At 48.3% G+C, this 22,653-nt stretch overlaps 1 protein-coding gene across 3 annotated transcripts in view; it reads right to left on the bottom strand.

The window, feature by feature from the left end:
- The window catches only part of LOC132908768 (protein vein), a 198,673-nt gene that overhangs the window by 84,016 nt on the left and 92,004 nt on the right, over positions 1–22,653 (bottom strand). For all 3 annotated transcript variants that reach the window (XM_060963091.1, XM_060963093.1, XM_060963094.1), the window contains one exon: positions 1,194–1,356. In XM_060963091.1, the coding sequence (XP_060819074.1) occupies positions 1,194–1,356 (163 nt within the window). The remainder of the gene's footprint in view (positions 1–1,193; positions 1,357–22,653) is intronic.

The raw sequence follows: 22,653 nt of genomic DNA, 5'->3' as shown, positions 1-22,653 counted from the left end.
CGACTGCCACACGAATACATCATCTTTAAAGAGTAACAGCGGCAGAAGCAGCACCAGCATCAGCGAAACGAGAGTCTTGCCAACAGTTGAGTCATCAGAGAAGAGGGCCGGCCGGCTCACTCGCTATAATCGTTCCTCCGTGGATAGTAAATCCGGCCGAAAGGCCGTCTGAAATTATTACGGTTCCCAGGGCCGTGGTAACCGCTCGCGGAGCCACACGGCTACGCGAGAGATTTACAAACCGCCAATTGCTTTAACAAGCTCGGCACGTGTTCGCCGCACGAAACTCGCGTTATCGGCCTTCGTACGGCGACACCGCCCTCGTCGTTTCTTCCCTCGATCTTTCGTCGCGATTTCGCGGATCGCGCACAAACGAGAAAGAAACGGAAGAAAATAGAACACGAGAAGGTGGAGATCGTTGGTCGAAGATCGCGGCTTCTTATGGACAAGGTGAATAAATATTTCGGAGGCGGTTCAAGCGAAACGATTAAGAGGCCTTTTTTATTTTCCAGCCGCGGATTCTAGAGGAAACCGAGCCACGACGCTAGTAATAAAAGAAATCGAGCGTAATAATGGCGATTATGTCGTTACGATCGATTGCTCGGAGGCACGCGACTACGACGGAGGCGGGCAGAAATCGATGTCACACGCGAGTAGTATTCTTGGCAACGATATTAGAAGCTGTACGAACGTTGAATCGAGAGGATGGTGGGGGACGATGAAAAACGACGAGAAAACGAGCGGCGGAAGTTCGCGAGTCGTTGTTGGAAATCGGTGCCAAACACGAAACGATTTCGTTAATCGCGAATTAGTCGGAGAACAGGCGAGTTTGTCGTACGTTATCCCGGTTATAAATGCTCGGTGAAAATCTGAAAGTTTCACGGTGTTTCGTAACCGTTTGCTTCGTGTTGAGAAGCAAAAGTTGTCTCGCGAACAGGAGCGATACGAGCGCTACGAGCGAATAGTTTCGCGTGGGCCGCGACGAGTCGTTACCCCGACGATTTTTCCGACGCACGCGAAACGTTCGCGCATTATACTCGGTGCTTCCTTTTTTTCAGAATGGCTCCATTGAATTCCTTTTACCGCAACCCGTACGTTTTCCCTCGTAAATAGCCAGAAGCGCAGACGCGATGTTTCTCCGAGCTGTTTCGCGAATATTTTTCGCTGGAAACCAAAGTGGAAAGCAGACTCACCGTTTGTGTTGAATCCTGAGGCCTCTTCGAGGGTGCAGCGGTATACCGTCTTTCAGCCAGTGCACCCTTGGGGGTGGAGAACCCCTCGTTCGGCATACGAGCTTCACTCTCTCCCGTAACCTCGCTATCGAGTCCCTGAGTTCGGACAACGTAACCTCCCTCACTGCAATCAGACATATTACGCTCGTTAAAGTCGTGTAGTTACATCGTCGATTCGTTGAATCGATTCGGATCTCTGATACCTCTATGTGATATTCGTCGAAGTCACGTCGACGATCGCGAATGAAACGGAAGCTGGACACGAAATGGAGAATATCCGAAAGACGATTAGGGAGAAAGTTACGAACGACGTAGCTTCGTCCGTGGGAAATTCTGACGCGTAATGAATTTCGCGACGGGTAAATCTGCGCCGTTGAAAGAGAATTCTTAAAGCGGCCACTTTCGAACTTTTCGTCCAACTACGTGTCTCGAAGTTCTGACGAAACTTCCGACGAAATCCTACCGGAGTTTTAATAAACTTTTCGAGAGCCGTACTTCTCGCCACCGAGAGAAACGGCTCCACGAAGCAATATGTGTTCCAAATTGCGCGATCTTTGACGGAGAGACTATTCGCACGTACCGGTGATAATTTCTTATCATCGAAATTTCCTTCTAAAACTATCAAAAGAATCTACCTAGCAGTAGAAGGGTTGGAAAGGATGTATTCACGGAATTTTTCGTTTCCCTGCGGTGAACGTGGAACTGAGAGCATCCGGCTTGTCCCGGCGCGACCCGAGTTCGTAAGAAAAGGTAGAATCGTTAGAGGCAGGAAGAAAAGGGCATTCTTTACAGGGAAGTAGCGTAGTTCGCTTTAAAGAATCGTATAGAGTAAGTTCCTTTTCGGCACGGAATACCCGGAACTATTGATTTCATGTCAAAGCGTTGTATTTCCCAGGGGCTATTGAAAATCAACGTTCAAGATTATCGAGTAACAACGACTTTGAAAGCTGACTCACTTCCAGAACGGCCGACGAAGAACAACGACACTACGAAGTCAGATTGTTCGCCACATCGCACGCGCTATGTGTAACGTTTCACGAATGAAGAAAGCACGGAATACTCTTTCGTCGAGCGATCTTCCATCGATCGAGATGCAACGCGTCGCAACAGGATACAAGCTCGTTTGTTCGACGACCTCGCGAGCAGACACCTTCGAATCCATCGTCTATTGAACGTGGACTGTGCAACGGGAGGACTCATTGTGTTTAATCCGATGAATCTCATTTGCGCGATGCATAATACACCTCCATTACGACCGAGTCGTTGCTCCCCCCCATTCAGGTGGAGCCGCGGCGAGATCAAGCGGCTGAATAATAAAAACGGCTGAGACTCTCCACAAGGAGAGGGCTTTCGGCGTGTTTCGTAGGCCGTCGCGAAGAAATCCTTTGCGCCAGCCCCGCATTATTTCCCGATGAAAATGTCGGACTTCTCGGTCGAACGCAACGAACACGTTCAATGAAAACGCCCGTTCCATTATGCCACGGACCAGGGAGAATAATAATAACGGGGCGGCTGCCGGTTCTTTGCCTTCGTATACCCTGTAACGACTCGTGCACACGCTTGCCTCTCGTTACCGAGGATTCTCTAATAACCGTGCAACGAGAAAAAGCGTCCTCGTGCTCCATGGTTCGCCGGACGGTGCATTCGAAGGCTTTCGTTTCACTCGAGGAGTTGGATTTCTGTTACCCCGATAGCTGCTACCATTCTAAATTGGGTCCGAATCAAAACCGTTGGGAAAGTGGGTCGGTGGTGATTCTAATTTTAGATCCGCCAACCTTTCCTTACGAGCTCGTCCATTGTATCGTGGAACAAGTATAACGGATAAAAATGGATCACGGCTCGCTTTGCTCGTGTCCTTTTCTTACCGATTCTTTGTCATCCCATCGTGCTACTTCGATAGTTCGTTTCTCGTGTACTTTTCATTACGTATGGTAATGTCCTCGTGCCGTCAGTCACGACAAGCTATCAGCCAAGAATTCAGGATAATCGACGTTAGAAACGCGGTATCATCGAAATAATCAAGAGCCCGATACGCGATCTTAATCGCGTTTCCAGTCTCGAACGAATTTGCAAAAATTATGGCGCGTCTCGCGAGAGATTGATCACAGCTTCGTGGTTTAATAGCGAAATCGACGATATTTGCAATCGTGTAGAACCAAGCCCAGCAATCTCACCAGCAGTTTCTTTCGCTAGGGTTTCGCTATTTTTCAAGTCCGTTTCTCGTTGCTGCGGCGCCTGGTATTTTGACTAGCGTGCTCGGCGTAATTACAGCATTCCCTCGGGAGCCGAAACGCGACGCTCGAATTATCCACGACGTTCCACGTCGCGGCAAGAACGCCTTCGGACATTTAATACGTTTCCATCAATGTCGTCGTCGCCGGGCGACGCTGTTACTCGAAACTTACCGTGCCAGCTCCGTATTCGCCGCGTACGATCCTTCGGAATAGCGTCGCGTACGAATCTACCTCGTCCTACGAGCTTACGTATCTCACAGACGAAACATCGGGGTTTGGTTAGCGTTATACCGCACGCCATGCAATCTCGTCATTTCCGTTCCAGAATCCACGCCCGAGATTGATCCGCCTTGATTTTTAAAGGATTAAAACGAACCTTTCGTTAATTAATATTTCATTCCTCGAATTAACAGTTGTTATTCCTGGTTAACCTAATTAGTAAAAAGGTGGATTTGTTCGATAGATAAAGAGTTCGTAATAAGCGCAGGCCACTCACGAGCGTAAAAAGCATATAGCAGGTTAAGGATGATTTTCAGTAGTACGAGTCAACGTATTGACGCACGGTAAGGCTCGTAAGAAAATCTATGGAAGAAGAGAATGGAGATCGTCCTTCTTATTATTTCGAAGACGTTTATTCACAGTGACAAGTAGATTATTTCAGGTTGATTTCAGACGTCCAGATTTCGGTTTTGACAGACACTACAGTGGAATAGGTCAGCGTATCGACGAGCGTCAATGGTATGATTTCTTAAGGCGATTATCGACTGATTCGTAAATATATTATCAAACGGACGTGAGTTTATTTTTCATTTTTATTCTCGTATTATAGCGGCCCGTGCCTCCTTGCTATGGATCGGAGCAGACTGTAGGAGACTCAGCTGTCGCAACATTTTTACGACTGTCTTGCATCGTGACCCGGTTAATAATTTCTTGTCTTCTGGGAAATGGAGTTAAAGATACGAAAGAAGCGACCTAGCACTCATTAATTATGACGCCTGCAATTTCTCGGCGATCTGGTCTCCGGTACTTCGCAGTTCGAAAAAAAGTGGTCGGCGAAACGAACGTTTAAACTAAACGACTTAAGTCTTGATCCGTTCACGAACGTCGTCAAATATTTGCATCTGCGAGTGTATACAAAAATTTACTGGAACTCTATTAGCGTCACGCCGTCAAGTTTCTAGAAGAACGAAGTAAAAGCTGTTTTCTTGACCGAACGTTTCTCCATTTCGACGTTTTATTTCCGAGCCGTGGATTATTTGAAAAAGCGGAACTATCTCGTAGTCGTTGGTCGGATTAGGTCACGGAGATATTAATTCGAGCCAATAGCTAAAGTGCTTTTGCGCGTTGAACCGAAAGAGGTAGGAAGGCAGCTAGTCCGGTTCGGACAATGCCTGAAATTCACTTGGAGGTAAGAGGATTTCGTGTCTGATTTTCGGCACCACCAGCTGCCCGGTCTATGCGTTATTAATCGGTTACGTCAGTGCGCGTACGTTCGAGGAGAAACGTAGTGGCATTGGTGCGAATAGGAACGAAGAAAAACCGAATAGAGTGGGTAGACGGATAGAGAATGGGAGAGGGAAAGGAGTGGGACACGAAGAGACGTAAAACGAACAAGAGAAGAGACGAAGCCGGGGATGGAAAGAGGCGAAAGGTGGATATTCACGGTATTCCCATGTTGCCGGAGGCCGCCGCGTGCGGCCCTCACTGCGAAACGTCATTTAACGATTAGCCGTGCGAACTGACTGCGAAATTCAAATTTAAATGGCACTCGCGGGATCGGCCTCGATCGAGTTCTCCAGGCACCTGAATTTATGCTGGAATTGCAGCGCAATTGTCGTGGTAACGGGCTGTGCGAGCTGTCGATGACGAGGCTGAACGCCGCCACGAAGAGCGAAGGGAGAAGAAAAATTGTTCTGAAAGAGGGCCGAACCTTTCATCGAAATACTTTGTCAGCGCGGTACTTCCACGAAAACGTGGAAAAACTCGTTTTAGCCGTGGCGATTCATTTCTCCTTTCAGCTCTTTCGTTTCTCTTCTATGAATCGTGAATTAAAAATGTTGGAACGCCTGGAGGCGCCTGACGGTACCACGGAAATAAGATTCAAGGCAATGTAACCGTCTTTGATCTGACGACGGTTTCATATCGAATAATATCGAATGTGTTCGAGTTGCACGAAGTCTTCCGGGCTGGAGAATCGAGCGAATCGGAAAAGAGGAAGACGATGTTGAAAAAAGTCACTAATATTAACATCGGGTCTATCGAATGTTTCCAGTTGATGAAGTATCGTTCGCGAATTGTACTTCGTCTCTCTCGACGATATTCGTTTATGTTCTAGAATGTACCTTCCGATTCATTTACCTCTAATTCGTCGATCATCGTGGAAATGAAAGAAATACGCCAGGCGGACTTTGTGGGAGAAGCGACGTGAGAAAAATTGGACGCTTCCAATGTCCAAAAATTCCAAAGCAGCGCAACGTCATTGAACGCGAGGCGTCGACTAAGCGTTTTCAGTCCTTTGCAAAGAATCCCTCGGATCGTCTTTTTCACTCAATCCTCGGATCTTCCGTCTTTGCAGCGCTAGAAGTTTTCGTCGCAAAAAGCTTGGTAGCCGACACTGTGCGACGAATAATGCGTGGTCCCGTTTCGCGACAGCCATGCTCGGTCGTTCGATCCGTCGTCGTTGTAGATCGATCGAATCCGTGGAAGAACGGAAGGAAAACGGAGACGCGGAAAAGAGAAAAGCAACGCGGGGTCTGTCAGGCGGCGTGTCACGGGCCGCTACGAGGGATGAAACATGCTGAGCGACCAGCAAAGAGAGCGGCAAGGTTGATTAATGAACGCGTCGCCGAAAGAGCAAAATAACAAATAGCGCGTTGCCACGTTGCCCTCGAGCTGACGCGATGGCGACCGTTCGACCTGCTCTGCAACGGGGGTTGCGGCAACCGGCCATGCCGCTTGCTTGATTCATAGTTCCCGCGGTGCACCAACGGCTTGTGACGAGGCGCAACCTCGTGTTAAGCATACGGCCGACCCTCGGCCGACCACCCTTTGCTTCTGATAATTGATTGTCTCGCGCCCTCCGATCTGGCGCCGACCAAATTTCATTTCGTCCACGCTGACTCTATCGAGCTGCAGTTCTTGATTATCGTGTCCTTTCAAGAAACGCATCGATGCGATCGTCTCAAATTGTCTATCTTGGTCGTATGCTCCTACGAAATTCACCGAATATGTCGGATATAAATAATCTGAGCCATAAAAGTTCTAATCGATTTCCATAAATAAAGGAAGACGATAAATCTACAAATAGGACACTTAGTAATGAAATAACCTTTTAATCGCTCGTCTAAAATAATTGAGCTACTTTTGTGTAACTCGTGATTTGATTATGTAGAGGTTCGGTGAGGTATAAAAATAGCTTCACCAGGAACATGGCTTTTTCAAAAAGTAGATACGCCTGGTCTAATTTTATCAAACGATTGGAATCTCGAAGATTACACAATGGGTGGGTACTGGGCCGATCGTATCAAGTCGGCGATAGATTATGTAATTTCCGTGCAATCTTTGATTCCTGGCACGTCGTCGGCTGGAAACGAGTTTGGCTGGTAGCTGGATGTGGGTCTGAGAAAGTGGCGTTTCCAACGTATCGCGGCGTCATCGACAGCCCTCTTCGTGTATCGCACGGTACACGCGACATCAACCGCGATATCATACCCTGACGTGAAATCTGTTTCTCTCTTCAGGATCTTCTGTTGCTCGCTGTAATTTCGCTTCGACGGAGATATTTGCGCGTCGTCTGTTCGTATGCTCGTCGATATTCAAATCGACCACGCCGATTGTGTCCTGTTATTACAAGCAACGTTTGTTATCAACGCTTCGATCGACATTTTTACCGGGAATCGCGAGCAATCACGATTCTCTACGGCTTCTGCTTCGCGTTAAGTATTTATTCGCACGTAAACTTACAGAAAAGTACTTTCAACGAGTTCACTACGATAAGATACTCCGATCTGTCGGTGAAACTATTCCATCGTTATGAATGTTAACACTCTATTATCGAGGAACATATCTACTTGAAACGTAGAGCCCGGGGTGAAGTCTACGAGGTTCGTGAACGTACAGATAATTTATACATACATACAGAACATTTTTGACAATTTTTCTTACTCATTTACTTTTATCGCACATTTTCCCGATAAACATAAGTCAGCCGACTACATCGTCAGGAATTATTACGATATTTTTTTATTACGATATTATTATTAAGACGATACCTCGCAACCCTATTTGTTGGCTGATTGATTTCCTCGCAATACGAACATGCAATATCATTCTTTATAAATGTTCCACTTTATGTTTCAAAACCGATAGATATTCTATGTCGTAAAAGAATGCAAAGTTACGTTACTATTAGCTTACTACTTTCACTCAATTTCTTTTCCCTCTGACAGACTACAACGTACACGTATCGAACGTCGTTTCGTAAAATGGACAAGCTATGTCGGTCTATTTGCGTGAATACGTAGACGAAATTCAAGAACTTAGTAATAAAAAGAATGGTAGAAAATAAGAAAGATAGAATCAGCGTAGTCTCTGAGATTTTAGCTCGGTGGTAGAGGGTTAAAGATAGAAAGCGCGCCAGGTGATACGCGATACCCAGATACCCGAGTGAAAGCCGATCTTTTAAAACCTTTTCGCAACGAACTGAACGCGGATAGAGCCGTTTCAACCGGAGGCGAAGAACGCTATTCATTGCGGCGTAGACAAAGGTTCGCGCAATTCCCGTTCCTGCGCCAATTCGTTTCCAGACAATTTTCGTAATCGACTAACTTCCGGACCGGCGATCATAATTCTCGATGCGCCGGAAGATTCGATATCGCGCGGTTTCACGCTGCGCTTGTCCGTCCGGCCCTTTGCGAAACGATTAATGCGGGCTCGTGTATCGTCCGCAGGATGACTCTGTGCGTTTGCACCTTTGTCCGTTCGTTGGTTTACAGACCGCTTCTGTCCTGCCAGCAGAACCGCGTGCTTCCGGTTACTCACTCGATTCGTTAGCTCAACCTGATCGGTTGTGCGCGACTGATTACCGATCGATGCTGACAAATATTTAATCGCGATCAATCGGTCGAAAGTCACCGGTTTCCCTTTGTTTTTCAGTCACTTCGGCCGACTACCTTTATCGAATTAATTGGCCGCCGCTTGCCGTCGATATCCTCGTTTTTTCATCTCGAACCATTACCCGTCCCTATCGATCGCTGTTCCATCAAGACTTCGCTTCAAGCGTGAAAGGTTTGTCGTCGTCGGACGATTTTTCTCCAGTTCTGTGGTAGTCGGCTATAGCATACGGCTGGTCACCATTCCGAACATTCGATGTAGCAAATTACGTCTAATTATTATTCTTCGGCACTTCGACAAAGTTTGCCCGTATTTTGAATCGATCGAGTACGATTCGCTTAATAAAGTCAGGAGTATCGTATTTCTGAAACGTACATCGTGAATTTTCTTTTTTCGTTCGTTGTTACGCCCGTGACTTCCCAAACTTTTGTTTCGAACATTACTCCTTATCTCGAACATTGAAAAAGATGGCTCGTCTTGAATGACTCGCGCTATATCATAGCGTATTTCGTAGTAAACGGAAATGTTTAGAGCGATCGTGCGATTCTCTGCGATCACGAATCGTGCAAATATCCGTGCGAGATCGTTACCGAGAGCACGGAGCAACGCTCAGGGAAAAGTTGGTCGATTTGTTTTCGGTAATTCACCAACTCGTCCACTAACCATAAAATCCGACCAACTTTTCCAGGACTGCCGGAACTCCTTCCTCGTTCGTTACTCTCTTCCGCTCGTATATACGGAGCCATAGGTACGGGTGTGTCGTAAACGTTAGAGAGCGCCAAACACTCGGCGTTTCTCTCTCCGGTTCTCGAAGATGGCCGCGATTCTCGTTCGATTTCGAGGAACAAGGGCTTGTTAATCAGAGGTCAACGATTAACCAGGGCGGCACGGTGAGAAGGAAGAGCCGGAAACTTTTAAGCGCGAGAAATTGCAACAGCGGAGGCTGGCCGGGGCAACTTCTTTCCATTACCTGGGAGGAGGAAGATTACGCGGGCGGGTCGGAAGTGCCGTAGAAAGAAGGAAGCGGAATTTCTTGCCGTTGTTTTTCGTTTTAATTGCAGCCGGCACCGGGAGGAACGTCGAGGCATGGGAGTTAACGAGATGGCGTAATATCCTCGACCCGTTCGTAGATTGTCCCTCTATCTTCATCGTCGTTTCGTTTTCACGATCCATCGATTAGCGCCATACAGGGAATATCGTTATGAGCATAATTCTCTCCGTAAGCGACTGTCGTTCGTTTAGATCGTTCTCGGCGAAACGCTTCTCTTTCTTTTAATAGCCCATTGTTCGACGCCAAATTCGATCATTCGTCCGATCCTCGACGTTTGCTTTACCTTGACACGGAACGAGCTTTCGAATATACGAAACAAAGGGAATTAGGAATCAGGAAATACCAAACATCCGGGGCTTTGCGGTTTCCGGTGACATCTCGTCAATACCGCGGTTTCCAACGTTACGAGCGAGTACCGATGCCTGCACAGGGATCATTCCGGTGTCCTTCGAAACGACGAGCTGACCACCGTTTCGGAAACGCGTCTGCGCTTCGAGAGGAAACACTCGTTCCTGGAATTTTCCAAAGGATCGTGGTCATTAAACGTCTCGATGGAATGGTTTCTTCTGCCGGAACGTCTTTCGGATTTATCGCGACGACGATATCAACTGAATACAAGGATGGCGTGTTTCCAGCAATAAACCCACGAGCCTTCGCTCGCGATGAAGTTTCTCACGCCGCGATACGTACAGTATCGGTTTTTATTTCGCCTCGGTTCATAAAGTTCGAATGGATAATTTGTCGAAGCTTTCCTGCCTGAGGAAATTGAGTTAGCACGGTCGAAGCCGAGGAATCTGTCGTTCTTCGATCTTTCGACGCGGTGCAGATTCTTCGAAGCGTCGAGACTTTTATCAAGCCTGAACATGGTCTCCGAAAATCCCCAGGGAAAGAAAGTAAAATAACAGGAAGGAAGTAGGATTTCGGTAAATGAATTTTAAATGTAAGCAAAGATTACTGACGATGATTCGGAGAATAACTCGGTACGACAAAAGCGAAACACGCGATGCAGTTCCGCGAGTTAATAGCCACGATGGCCATGTGCGGAAAGGCTGACGTGACGAGAAGCGATGATTCTTCGGCCAAGAGTATTTTCGTAGGCGCCGGCATAGATACCGATAAAAATCGCGTCGCGTCCACGGTTCGTGGGAAGCCGACCGGGCAATTTAATAATAATTGACAGAAAATACGGTTATCTGGCGAGCGATTTACGAGCGCGCGCCATGGTCGCATTTAGAGGTGTTCTACGCAAGATGGAACGGGTAGATCGCTGTTGGAAAATCGGTGCGTGTAGGTAGATCGAGATAAACTTTGCCATCCGGCCGGCGTTCACGGTAGAAACAAAATTACCGTTGCACCGTTACACGTCGAAGACAGAAATTACGCGGGGTAATTGGCATCGATTTCGCATCGAGCTAAATTTTCTTGGCGACGAACGAGCAAAAAAAAAAAAAAAAGAAAAACAACAAAAGAAGAAAAAAGATTCAATCGTTCGTGGAATACCGTCGTTCGGTGTCTCCCTATTTTGCGTCTTCGTTGGGAAATCGACAAACTGCAGAGACTCGATCGACAGGCTATCGCGCGACCCGACGACCATTTCGACTCGTTATTCGTGTGGCGTACACATCGGAGGCCGTCTCTCTGTCAAAATAAAAGAGCGCGTTGCAATGTTTGCGGCGATCATTATTTCGAAGACGTATCTGGGCTGCATCGATTAAACGTCGGTGGCGTCGCGCACACGGACCTAGGCCCGCCGCTTTTCCATTTCATCGCCCTTGTCGATACTCGTTAACGACGACAAATCTACTTACCGAGTTAATCCGACGCGTCGTTGCGAGCCGATATCAGCCGGCTCGTAATTTTACAATAATTCGCCCGCAATTTTTCATCCGACGATTTACGAGTGCCGGCCCATCGTGCTTCCGCGTTTATAAAAAAAGAACGAGAAGAAGAATACACGAAGAGAAGAAGAAAAGAAAGGAACGAGATAGAGCAAAGGGGAAAAAGAGGTACATCACGTAGAACGAGGAGAGGGAGGAAAAGGCAGGCGAAAAAGAAGGGTTGCGGCGACGAATGGAGGGCGAGGATCGCGCATAACTGTAGCGCGATGTTCGATAAATTGCCTCCAGGTTCTTTTTAGTTTTCCGCGATATTTTATTTACAAACTAAACGTATCTGTGTGCGCGTGCCGCGGGAACGTCGTCCGAATCGGTTTAAACCTTTAAACCGACCTTCTTTTTTGCCAATCTCGGAAATCATAACCGGAATTCTCGATTTTTTCTCGAACACGGTCGCCACAATTTCTCCACCGCTATATTTTATCTCGCGTCATCTCGCGACGCAACGATTAAAAATGCGTCGGACGTCTGTTTGGAAATAACCGAGACCGAATCATATATAATATTTGTACGTTAAACGCGGGGCAAATATCGGCGAGCGTTAAATTAACAGACAAAAATATTCATGGGAACGATAAATAAATTTCTGCAAGAGACTGACTCCCAAGCCACACACGCTATACGTAACTATTTCTATATTTAGGATGAAAAGGTCGCTGCCTTCTGTGCAGTAATATGTAGCGTTAAATTTAATAAACTTCAAGTGAAACAGACAGATTTAACACGTCTATTAATAATCCTGACTACGAATTTCAGATCGATTACTCTATATATCCATAATACTGCGTCGAGTGCGCTCGCTATTCGGTATATTCGTCGGGCGAATTAGACGCGGTATGACCTAACGTACCTATCGTATACGTGGTGAATTCTATCTTAAGCTCCTTGGGATAGTAATGCGTCCTCTAAATACGCCGAGAATCAAACTCCGCTCTACGTACCCCGAGTGAAATGTGATTTACATCGCGAAACGAAGCGAGGTAACCTATTATACAATTGCGTATGAAATAACGATCGATCAGGAGATCAAGAGACAGCGTGAGAGTTCTCTCAGGAACGTACGAACCGCAGAGAGAAGCGGAAAGAAAGCCCCGTAGTTGGTGAACTTCTTTTCTCGTACCAAAGATGGTTTCCGATATCGGTTCGACCATAATCGTCGGTGAATTTTCGTGTTGTCTTCTAGACGAATATATAAAACTTACGGCGAGCATGACAGGGGAAAAGAGTGCGGCGCGGCGTATCGTAGTAAATACCGGAGAAAGAATGTCCCAAAAACGTTTAACGAGTCATCCTCTCTGCCGATAGACACGTCACCCTGGGAGAAAGCGAATTCCAGAATTGTGACGCTACCAACCTACCCGTTCAGAATTCTTTTCTTGGCATAATGAACTCCGCTCGTTTGCACGCGACCGATTCCTCTTCGTTCCGGCTTATTTATCGGAAATACCTCCTCTAGCAAACCGCTAGACTTATCTTCTACCTCGGTCATCCTCCCTCCCGTCGTCGTTCGTTCAACGAGCTCTCGTCACGGAAAATTTCACGAGAACGTCGCACGAGTAGACCCTCGAAACGAATCACGGAAATTCCGTGTACAGATAGGCGTTTATCGTCGTGTTTACAGCAGGTGGTCTCACGAAAGCGTCGACCAACCGCCGATTTCGATTTTCCATCCGTCTCGCGAAAATTGCGAAAGCCCAGCGGGTTCGTGCAATCTTTCTCAGGAAAAATTGTACCGCCATCGCGTCTCCATTTCTATCACGGCTCCACGGAAGCCCCAGGTCTATGGTACGCATTTAATAAGTGAACAGATTGAAGAGTCGGTGGAAAAATCAATCTTGGAACGGAAGTTGCCACGTCTCGAGAAGACTCGAGAACGCTTTTGCCAAATGGAAAGAGGAAACGGGAAGAGGTTCTCGTTTACGTAATTCGTCGCCGGGAAAGGGTGACGTTCGCGGCGTCGAAGAAGGACACGAACCGCGACGAAAATAGATCCGAAGGTTCCAGGAAGGGATTCGTGCGTGGTTTCTGTCTCGTGTCAATGAACAGCCGATTCGACGTACTCAAAGCGTGCGAGAACGTAATAGACGGGTCCGAAGGGGAGAAAGACAATTTGCCGAAGCATAATTTGCTGAAAAGCAAGCGATGCTTTGCGGTCAACGATAAACACGGCGATGCAAGGGACGAGAAACAAGGCACGCGGTATACAGATCTCCGCAAAGTGGATGATAACGGCGTCGCGCAACCGCTCGCCGATAAGATCCTCGATTTCTCTTGAGAAATGCCACGAAAAACGCGTTATCGTTTGTAACAACGTTATCCTTTCGCGCGATCCACCGGCGCGCATTTCGTCGCTGCTATTTTCCACGCGATAATTGAATAAACACGGCGGAATGTATCTTCTTCGTATTTTTTTCGTATTTTTCGCGATACATTTTCCTCTTCTGCTATTTATTTTTCCCAATTGCGTCGCTTTTGCGCGGATACACGAACGCGATAATTTCGTAGGGAACGCTCGAACAACGACAGCTTCCAATTTCACCGTGAGAGCCTTTGATATCGGTCGAACTAGCTGTAGAGGAGCGTTACGCGCAGATGCGGCTCACTCATCCTCCCGATGTAAAAGTTTCTCAAAAGAAGCGATGGCCATTCCAGTGAAAGTTTCGGCTGGCTGGTAACGGTTACGATAGAAATACGTGGCGTCCAGTGGCGCACAAAGCGGCGTACATTATTTACCGGCGGATCGATAGCCGGACAGCGAGCGAAAAACGGACGAGCGTGGCAAAAATTGCACGCTCCTCTTGGAAAATTGTTCTCGTCCTCGACCGCTCGAATTCCCTTCTTCTCTCGGCGACTCAATTTCGGTTATCTGGTCTCGAAAACGTAGCCGCGTCTTATAAACGCTTGTCGACGATGTAAACAACTTTCCGGTTCGTGTATTTGCCAAGAGCGCGGCGGCAAGCGTACTGGCCGTGGTATACGTAATTTATTATTTTAAGGATCGCGTGAATTCGTGGAGGACGCCCGGTAGAGACGTTCTCTTCCGCATTGAATTGCTTCCAGAGTTCGACGATGTGAAAACGCTACACGAGTTTCCATCGAAATCGAACGATTCTTCGCCGGTTCTCGACTCCTGCAGAGCCGCGCGCGCAACAAACGGAGGCTATGCTTTAAAAGCGAGTGAGGCGAAACGGCAACCCGAAAAATTTCTGGCAAGGACCGCGGTCCCGAGAGCGTCGTTGGACTATTGTAACGTTTGAGTGGCCGCTGTGTGACCGTTGCTCTTCGCCTCCAAGCTATTCTCCGGTGAATGCCGAGTCTGGCGGCTGTTAGACGTTGTCCGCCACGACGATCTTCAATCGCAGACAGAATTTTTGCGGACGCACGAGCCTCCCACTCGTCGTCGGGTCACTCGAGAATCGCGAGAAGAGAGCTTCTGCCCGGTCGTAGTTCCGCTTCTGGAACGTTCATCGACTCAAGCCGAATTCACGCTGTTTCACTTCGAAGGATGAAAGCGGCATTCATCCGCCGTGTTCGGCATTCATCCGAAACAGTGTAAATTCGGCTTAACGAAATTGCGCGTCGTTGCGAGGACAAAAACGATATCCGAGGAGTTTGATCGCTAAGAACAGGCGCGCTATCGTCTCTGAATAGCAAGGCTACGTAATTTTATCCTGTTTCGTTCGATACAGTTTTCCGCAGTGCGCGGACGCTCTTCTTCCTCGCTCCTCCTTTTCGGCCTTTCTATTTCGGTTTCCCGTAGATTACAACCGGTAACACAGACCCAAACTATTATTAGGCGACGCTGCTCCCTCCTCTTAGATCATATTATTTGTTTGACCTCGCTTTCTCGTGCTGCGCCTCTTCGAAAAACTTCGCGCTCCTCCTTCTTCACGAATCGTGCACCGACGACGATGTTTCGCCGGTTGGGCTGACAGATTTTATTTCTAGGACAAGTCGGAGACTTCGAGCAATCGGATCGAAGCGTGACATCGTGAGAGGAGTGACTCTGACTCTGACATCGTAGAAATTCATTGGAAAATCGAACACGTCCCGATACTGTTATTCTCTTCTAATCCTTTCCGATTTCAATTATCGGGATACTCGGAGGAGGATCACAAGGAAGAGGAATCGAATACTTGATGGGAATTTCGTAAGAGCGAAACTGGAACATACCTTGCCTTCGTTCCTCTCGGCCACCCCTTGTCCTGGCTCCCCCTTCAACTCCGGAGTAGACCGAGTATAAACAGCTCGTGGAATGCCATGGGGGAAGCATTAGCAAGTGTTAAGCTAAATAAACACTCCGGCTGACGGGGAACGGAGCTGCGTTTACAATGGTAACGAGTGCCGACTATGGGGTGACTGGATGATGCTTCGAGTGTCTGGTCGCTAAATTCCTTCGACGATACTCCTTTGCTCCGGAATAATGTGACCGGTTCGTCGAATCATCGCGTACCTTAAGACTCCTTACAATTCGTGTTCACAGTTGCTCCTTCCTCGATCTAGTCGAGGATGATCGTTTACAATAACGTAGCAATAAAAGTGTACGGTGTATAGTCGAGAAAGGCGTCGCCGTTATTTAATCGAGGGATAATCAGCTTTCCTTTGTTCGAGGCGTAACGAGCTTGCTGCCACGCGTCTCCACGCATTAGTCGCTGTCTTCGCAAACTTACGATATTATGCGGCTGTCGGGCTTCTTTCCCGAGACTTCTTTGTCGCTCTTGATAACCTCGTTTCTTACGAATTAATCTCGACATTGGTTCCCACCTAGCGTGCCAGCGACACCAAGCGTGGCAAGAAATTCTTGGTCGCGTTCAATTTGCGATGGAAGATTGCACGCAAGAAATCGTCCAGAACATAAATATCATTGGGAAAATCGCAAGAGGTATTTCGTTATGGATCTAACGCGCGTTTCGATTGGCCAGAACAGTCGCGTGAACGAGGCACGAATACAGGCACACGAAACTCGGACGCCGATCGTTTAATCGACGCTGCTAGAGATTAGCGAGCGACGGTGTTAATGCGCATTGCCATTAAGCGCGTACTTAGCGCTGCGTGCGAACAAGTAAACGGAGAGAACACGGGACGGGGATGGGCGACACAGGAGGTAGACAGCTCGAAAGCCGTTTTCTGGCCAGCGTTGGAAATGCGTTTAACTGCTTTCTGGGTTCGTGCCGCTTATCGCAAACTTAGACGTTTCGTCGCCAAGTTATCGGCACGGAAACGCGTTTACGTAGGAAATTACGAACCACCAACGACACGGTGGCTTCCCGCCGGTTTTTTTTTCAATAATGCCGGAAGATATTTCCGGTCGTAGATCAGGAACAGAAGCGACGAACATAAGAGTTTCTTAGCACGTTCCCGAGCGTCGCGCTTCGAAGCCGGCCGCCACGGAGCGTGTACCGGAGAAATTAGTTCGTGCACGTGATTACCCGTGGAGGCACGCAGCCTGCTGCCAGAAACCACCTCGGGGAAAGAGACACGATCGCCGGCTCGGAGTTCTGGGAAACGCGTTTGCTAAACGATAAGGGGTTGCACGGCCGGGGAAACGCGGCTCCGGTAAAACGCGATCGTACCGCAGCCTCGAATTTGGCTACCGAAACTGTACTTGGGAGAATCGTAGGTGCAATTCGAAGAAGTTAGTCGATGTTAGCCATGACTCGAACTTTGTGCCTTACCGATACGGAAAGTGACCACTGTTTCGAAATGAATCGGGAGAATGGTCGCGAGCAACGGGACAGCCAAGAAGGCGAATCGATGCGTGAATTGTTGACGATCAAAGGCCGCACCATCGTTCCGCCTTGGCTTCCTTTGTGCACCGCTAGAGTCATCAACAACGACGCAAAGAGCACTTGGCTAAAGTGGACGTGGATGGCCGGTCGACACGAAATTAACGAGCCAGAATCCGTGAAGCTTCTGTGAAGGGAATAGCGTGACGTGTTACGCGCTTATTTCCAATGATACTTTCGCCGCAGATAAAATTGCCTTTCCATGGCTTTTTACATCGTCCCCCCTCACGCTTTAAAGCGATTTTTATCTCCGATGAACGTTACCGAACGGGAAAGTAAGCCAAAGGCCGTGGCAAATGATAAGAAAAGTAGGCCGCTTTCATATCGCGGAATTAACAGGCTAATTTTTTCCGCGTGGCAGAACGGTAGATCGATTGCAGCTGCGTTTGCGTTGCACAGAGAAAAAGTAGAAGGAGAGGAAGAGCAAGAGCAGAAATAGAGAGAAAGATCGCCCGGAATCTCTCTCTGCTCGCAATTAATTAGAGACGACCGGTCTACATTTTTCCTTTTAACGAACGCTTTTAATCATCCCAACGATTTCGAGGTCTCTCTTACCAGCTGTGTTCTATCTCTTAACCTCTTTACCGGCCAATCGTTAACGATATTTAATGAAATTTCACTCAGGAACGACATACTTCTATCGAAATATCAAGCAAAGATGACATGTGTAAATCGAGTTCTCGATTAGCGTCGACACGGACAACCAGATCAGTATTCGAAAATATTCCGTGGCTTTGAAGTCTGGAAAACTCGACGAGTTCGACTACATATAACAGATAGTAACAGATATGCAAGACAGACGGTTGTTTATAGCGCGAGTATTCTACACGGGACGCTATAGGTACAGATTATCGTGGAAGTAGAAAGTCCCGACTATAGTCAGACGCACGGTCCCTCTGTATCCATCGATTTTCGTTAATTCTGGGACAATTGGCGCACAGTCTGGTCGCGAAATAATTTTATCGGATTCTAACCATTTTATTCTTCCTCGCCTTTTACTTCGAATTAGCTGGATTTTTATAAACGCGGGATTAAGGTTGGCGAATTAAAAAAATTGAGAAAATTTGTAGCGAGATAATTGCGTGCGATATAAACGAGGGAATAACGAGGGGAACTTGCTTTTTACCTTAATTACCCACTGATATCTCATAATATACCGAAGCGTTTTCCACCTTTGCCGTCGATATTATTTACCTGCGGCGAAACGAATTAAAGCGAAAGTATCGCGAAGGAGAATTCACCAAAGCAACCGGACTACAGAAAGAAAAAGGCACTCTCAATCGCGAACTCTTTTCCGAACCGTCGCTGAAGATGGAGGCTAATGGTACTCGAGGCTCAAAACGTTACACGGAACCGCATTTACTTCGAGGGTTACTTCCGCGACTGCACTCGACCCCTTAAATCGCAACAGCCCTGTAATAAAGCGATACTCTGAAGGGCCGCGACGTGCTCGCGGGTCAATGCGCATAAGTAGCTTAAAAAAGTTGAAAGTGTCGTTTCCATCAAACGGACTCGCCCGTGTTCCACCGTTTATCCTCGAGCTTTTCCTCAAACATCAGAAGGAAATTCTTTGCGTGCGAGTAAATATTTACGAGCACGATCAAACGACGCCCGTGGCAGAATTGGAAATATTTTTCGAAACGAAAGGAGGAAAATTCGTCGATCAGCGCGAACTAGTAGCGATCGAGTTTCATGGCTACTCGACGCTTCTCGAGTTTACGGCGGGACGTCTTGTACAACTTGTAACAGTGTTTCTGCTTTGTCGAGAGGCAAGAGCGAAGGCGAGCGCCGGGAGCCGGCTTGCCTGCCGCTAAGGTATTTCTAATTTAAACGTAGCCAAGCAAAGAATAGGAAAAGACGCGGCGACGCGCGTTACCAGCTTTAAGGCCGCGTTCACACCGGCGAGAACGCGGTGGGCGGAGAGAAACTCTGTGTTGAACGTGGCGAAACAAAAGGATGGCGGTCCGCTGCGGTGCAACAAGAAACCCTCGAGCGTATCCCTTCCGCCCCGCGCTGCCCCTTCCATTCTTTCTTTCGCGCTTTTCACGCGCTCGTTCCACCGGCTCTCGCCTCGAAACCGCGCGCACTTTTAGCACCTCGAATTAGATTTCCTCTCATCGGTAACCAGGGTCGACGATCTCCTCCGATTCTTCTCTGTTCTCGCATTCGAAGCGTCGTCCTCGATCCCACGAAAATGAGGCAGGGGGTCGGAGTGGAAACGCGAATTCAATTTCCCCGAAATCGTTGGTTTTCATTCTGCCATAGGAACATCGATAGCCTTGCAAGATAGCGAATCGACCTTTCCTATCCACAGTCGACTTGTTCGCGGCTGGTGTCGCGGCGGAACACGCGAAACGGCTATTACAATTTCAAAAACGCACCCTTATCGGGTAAGAAGACTTATCTGGCTGAATAAATTTCTCGCCCTCGGCAACTCGAGAGAGGGAATCCATTCTTTTCGATTCTCCGTCGATCCGGCGATGTTCGAATATCTCGGCAGGTTTTGCGAGGAAACGCGAACCGGATCGCTTCGGGCGAAAGTAGATTTTTCGATGTGTCGTCGAACTCGCGAATCTTCGTTACCGTAACGCGACATCCTCTCGCCGCCTCGTCTCGAGATAACGTCTAGCGTTCCTCGCGAAGAAATATCGATACGAGTCTGGCTAAAAGCTCTTGGAAATCAGCGATTGAATCGAAGGTAAATTACATTTCCGCGGTATTCATCGAGCAGAAAGGAGAGGAAGATGGGGCTGAAAGGAGTTCCTGTTTGACTTTTTTTCCACAGCAACCCGATATCGGTCCACCGTCTCGGATATCACAGACCTCGGAGCATCGATATTGCCCTCGTTACGTGTATCGGTAAACATTGTCTTTAACACGACAATATACCTTTCCGCTATTTCCTGAAAATGTCTGGGAATCGTGGCGGACAGCACGGACGTGCCCTTTGATTAAACGACGACTACGATTGTCGATTGTCGAAGGAGCTTGTCCTCGAAAACTCTTGCGAGGTAACGTTCTCCGCACAATAAGGAGCAACAAGAAAGTAGAGGTTCCGTGCGGAGATGTTTCCTAAATTGGATCGAATGGAACGTGGACAAGATTTGCGAAGGCATCGCGACACGCCAGATTCGCGGTAATCGATCACGGTGAGTCCCGGGGCGGGTCGGAGTCGTCGCGACGCCCGAGCGCTGGGAATTGCGAAGTTGCGATGCGGGACCGCGTCCTGGATTCCGGGACATCGGAAACTCTGTCGTTACATCGCACCGAAATCCCATCGAATTCCTGCTCGAGAGAAAATTCGCGAACCCGTAATCGAGATTGCTCCTCGATCCAGCTTCGCCTGACTGCTACGTGGACAGGGGCGTGCGTCGAACGAATTTCAACCAGAAGGAAAGAGGATGATCGAACAAGAACTCTCTAACCTTCGCGGAGTCAATTTCCACGCGTCGAAGCTCCTCTCGTTCGTCATTGTCGCGGAAACGGGGTGGCGTTATTGCGCGAACACCGTCAAAGCAACCAGGTAAAAGGCGTCTGCGATGTGTAAGCCCGTTCGTGCAGAGGCGATGGTTTAATGCCGGCGACTGGCAGACTCTTCAACCTCCCGATTCGGAAAACAATAGGATCGTGAACACCTACGAGAAACGATCCCGGTACACCGGGGAAAATACCAAGCCAGGGGGAGAGTGTTCGATTGCTGGTTCGTCTTTTGATGGCACCGTCGTCCGAATTCGAACGAGTGAAACGAGACTCGGTGTGATCGTGTGTCCCCGAAACGTGAAACGACAGTTTGCGCGACGAAACGAGACTACGAGAATTTGGATAAGAACGCGTATCGTTATTACGAGTGCTCGGTTGATTTCCTATTGCCGTAGGAGCTATTTTCCATGGCGGAAAGAAGAGTTTATATTCGTGCTATGGCTGATTAAGATGAAAACGATTCGACCAGGGCAACGATCGACTCGCCGCAAACGGGTGCGATGCACTCGAGAAATTAGGAAAGCAGGAAGAGACGTCCGGGAAGGGGGAAGTCAGGCGAAGCGCGCGGGCGGTCTAGTTTTCCTTAACGCGAAGTGGCACCTCTAAACTCGAAAACGCAAAAGAGGGACCGGAGAGAAAAGGCTGGATAGGCAGAGACCGGGCTCGTGCACCGTCGTTGGCAAGCGAAAGCGAGTCGGAGATTCGGTAGAAGAGAGAAGATGCGGTGGCGAGAACAGACGCGTTGGGACGTTAGAGGGGAAGAGAAGCAACGACGAAGAAGAAGGCGGAGGCGGCGTTGGATGAGGCGGAGGAGCCGGAGGACCGAGTGTTTGCCTAGCCGGAGCACGAACCCCGTAAATAGAATCCCATTAAAGCCTTGACGCGCTGCCGCTCGTCCTCTTCTCGTACAGATATACGAGAATGTACGTGCACTGGTACACGAAGAGGAGCGGTGCCGGTATGGATCTTAGGCACCTGCACACAGCCTAGTCTGTTGGGGATGAGGCGCCGCTACCCGATGGGAGAAACGCCGTGGCCGAATAATGCCAGCCACCTTCGCTAGCGTAGCCCGATAGAATCGAGAGTGCCATGAAAAGCGGCGAATCGTGTACTTTCAGAATCTCTATCTCCTCCCCCCCTCTCTTCTTTTTTTCGTCGTCGAACGTCTCTCTCCTTCTGCTCTAGCGGACCGTTCGTCGAGATCTTCTTTTAAATTACTGGCTACAATAAGCAGAGAATTCTAATCGTTTAACCACTTAGGAATTCCATAAGCCTGATTCTACTGCTTCCTCGCGAGGTTACCACACGGAATACTAAAGCGGAATGGACAAAAAAACGAAAAGAATCTGAAACTCCTTTCCGTGGATCGCCTTCGTTTCAGTTTATTCGCTTTTCCCCACGTTCGGCAGTCTCGTTCTATTTATCTCTTCAGCCCCTCGATTTCCCACTACACATCAATTTCTCCTTTCAATCCGTCACTCGCCGTTCCTATTTGTTTAGCGATCTGTTCCTCGTATTTTTCCTCGTTCTCGAACCTTTTATCTGGCGGATTCCTCCGCGGCGTCCCTCTCCTGCTCCTTCGACGCTCCTTTTAGAAGAGCTCCTTCGTCGTCTGTCCCTCGAGAATTCATCGTTCCCGTGTATGCGTCCGTTTCGTCGCTAGAAGGAGAGAGAGAGAGAGAGGGAGAACCATACAGGTGCGCACCGTCGATGGAAATTGATTGATCGACTTCGCCGCGTTTTCCCACGGGCAGTCATCGCAGTTCCTGTCCCGTTCGAATGGAACTCGCAAGACCCGGGATCGATGTATCCGCCGCGGATTGCTCCTCCGTCAAGTTTCTGATTAATTCGACACCGCTGCGT

Source organism: Bombus pascuorum, chromosome 7 (genome assembly GCF_905332965.1).
Source record: "Bombus pascuorum chromosome 7, iyBomPasc1.1, whole genome shotgun sequence".
NCBI classification, from domain to species: Eukaryota; Metazoa; Arthropoda; class Insecta; order Hymenoptera; family Apidae; genus Bombus; species Bombus pascuorum.
Note: the sequence above shows the minus strand (reverse complement) of the source record. Positions and strands in the feature narration are given on the sequence as shown.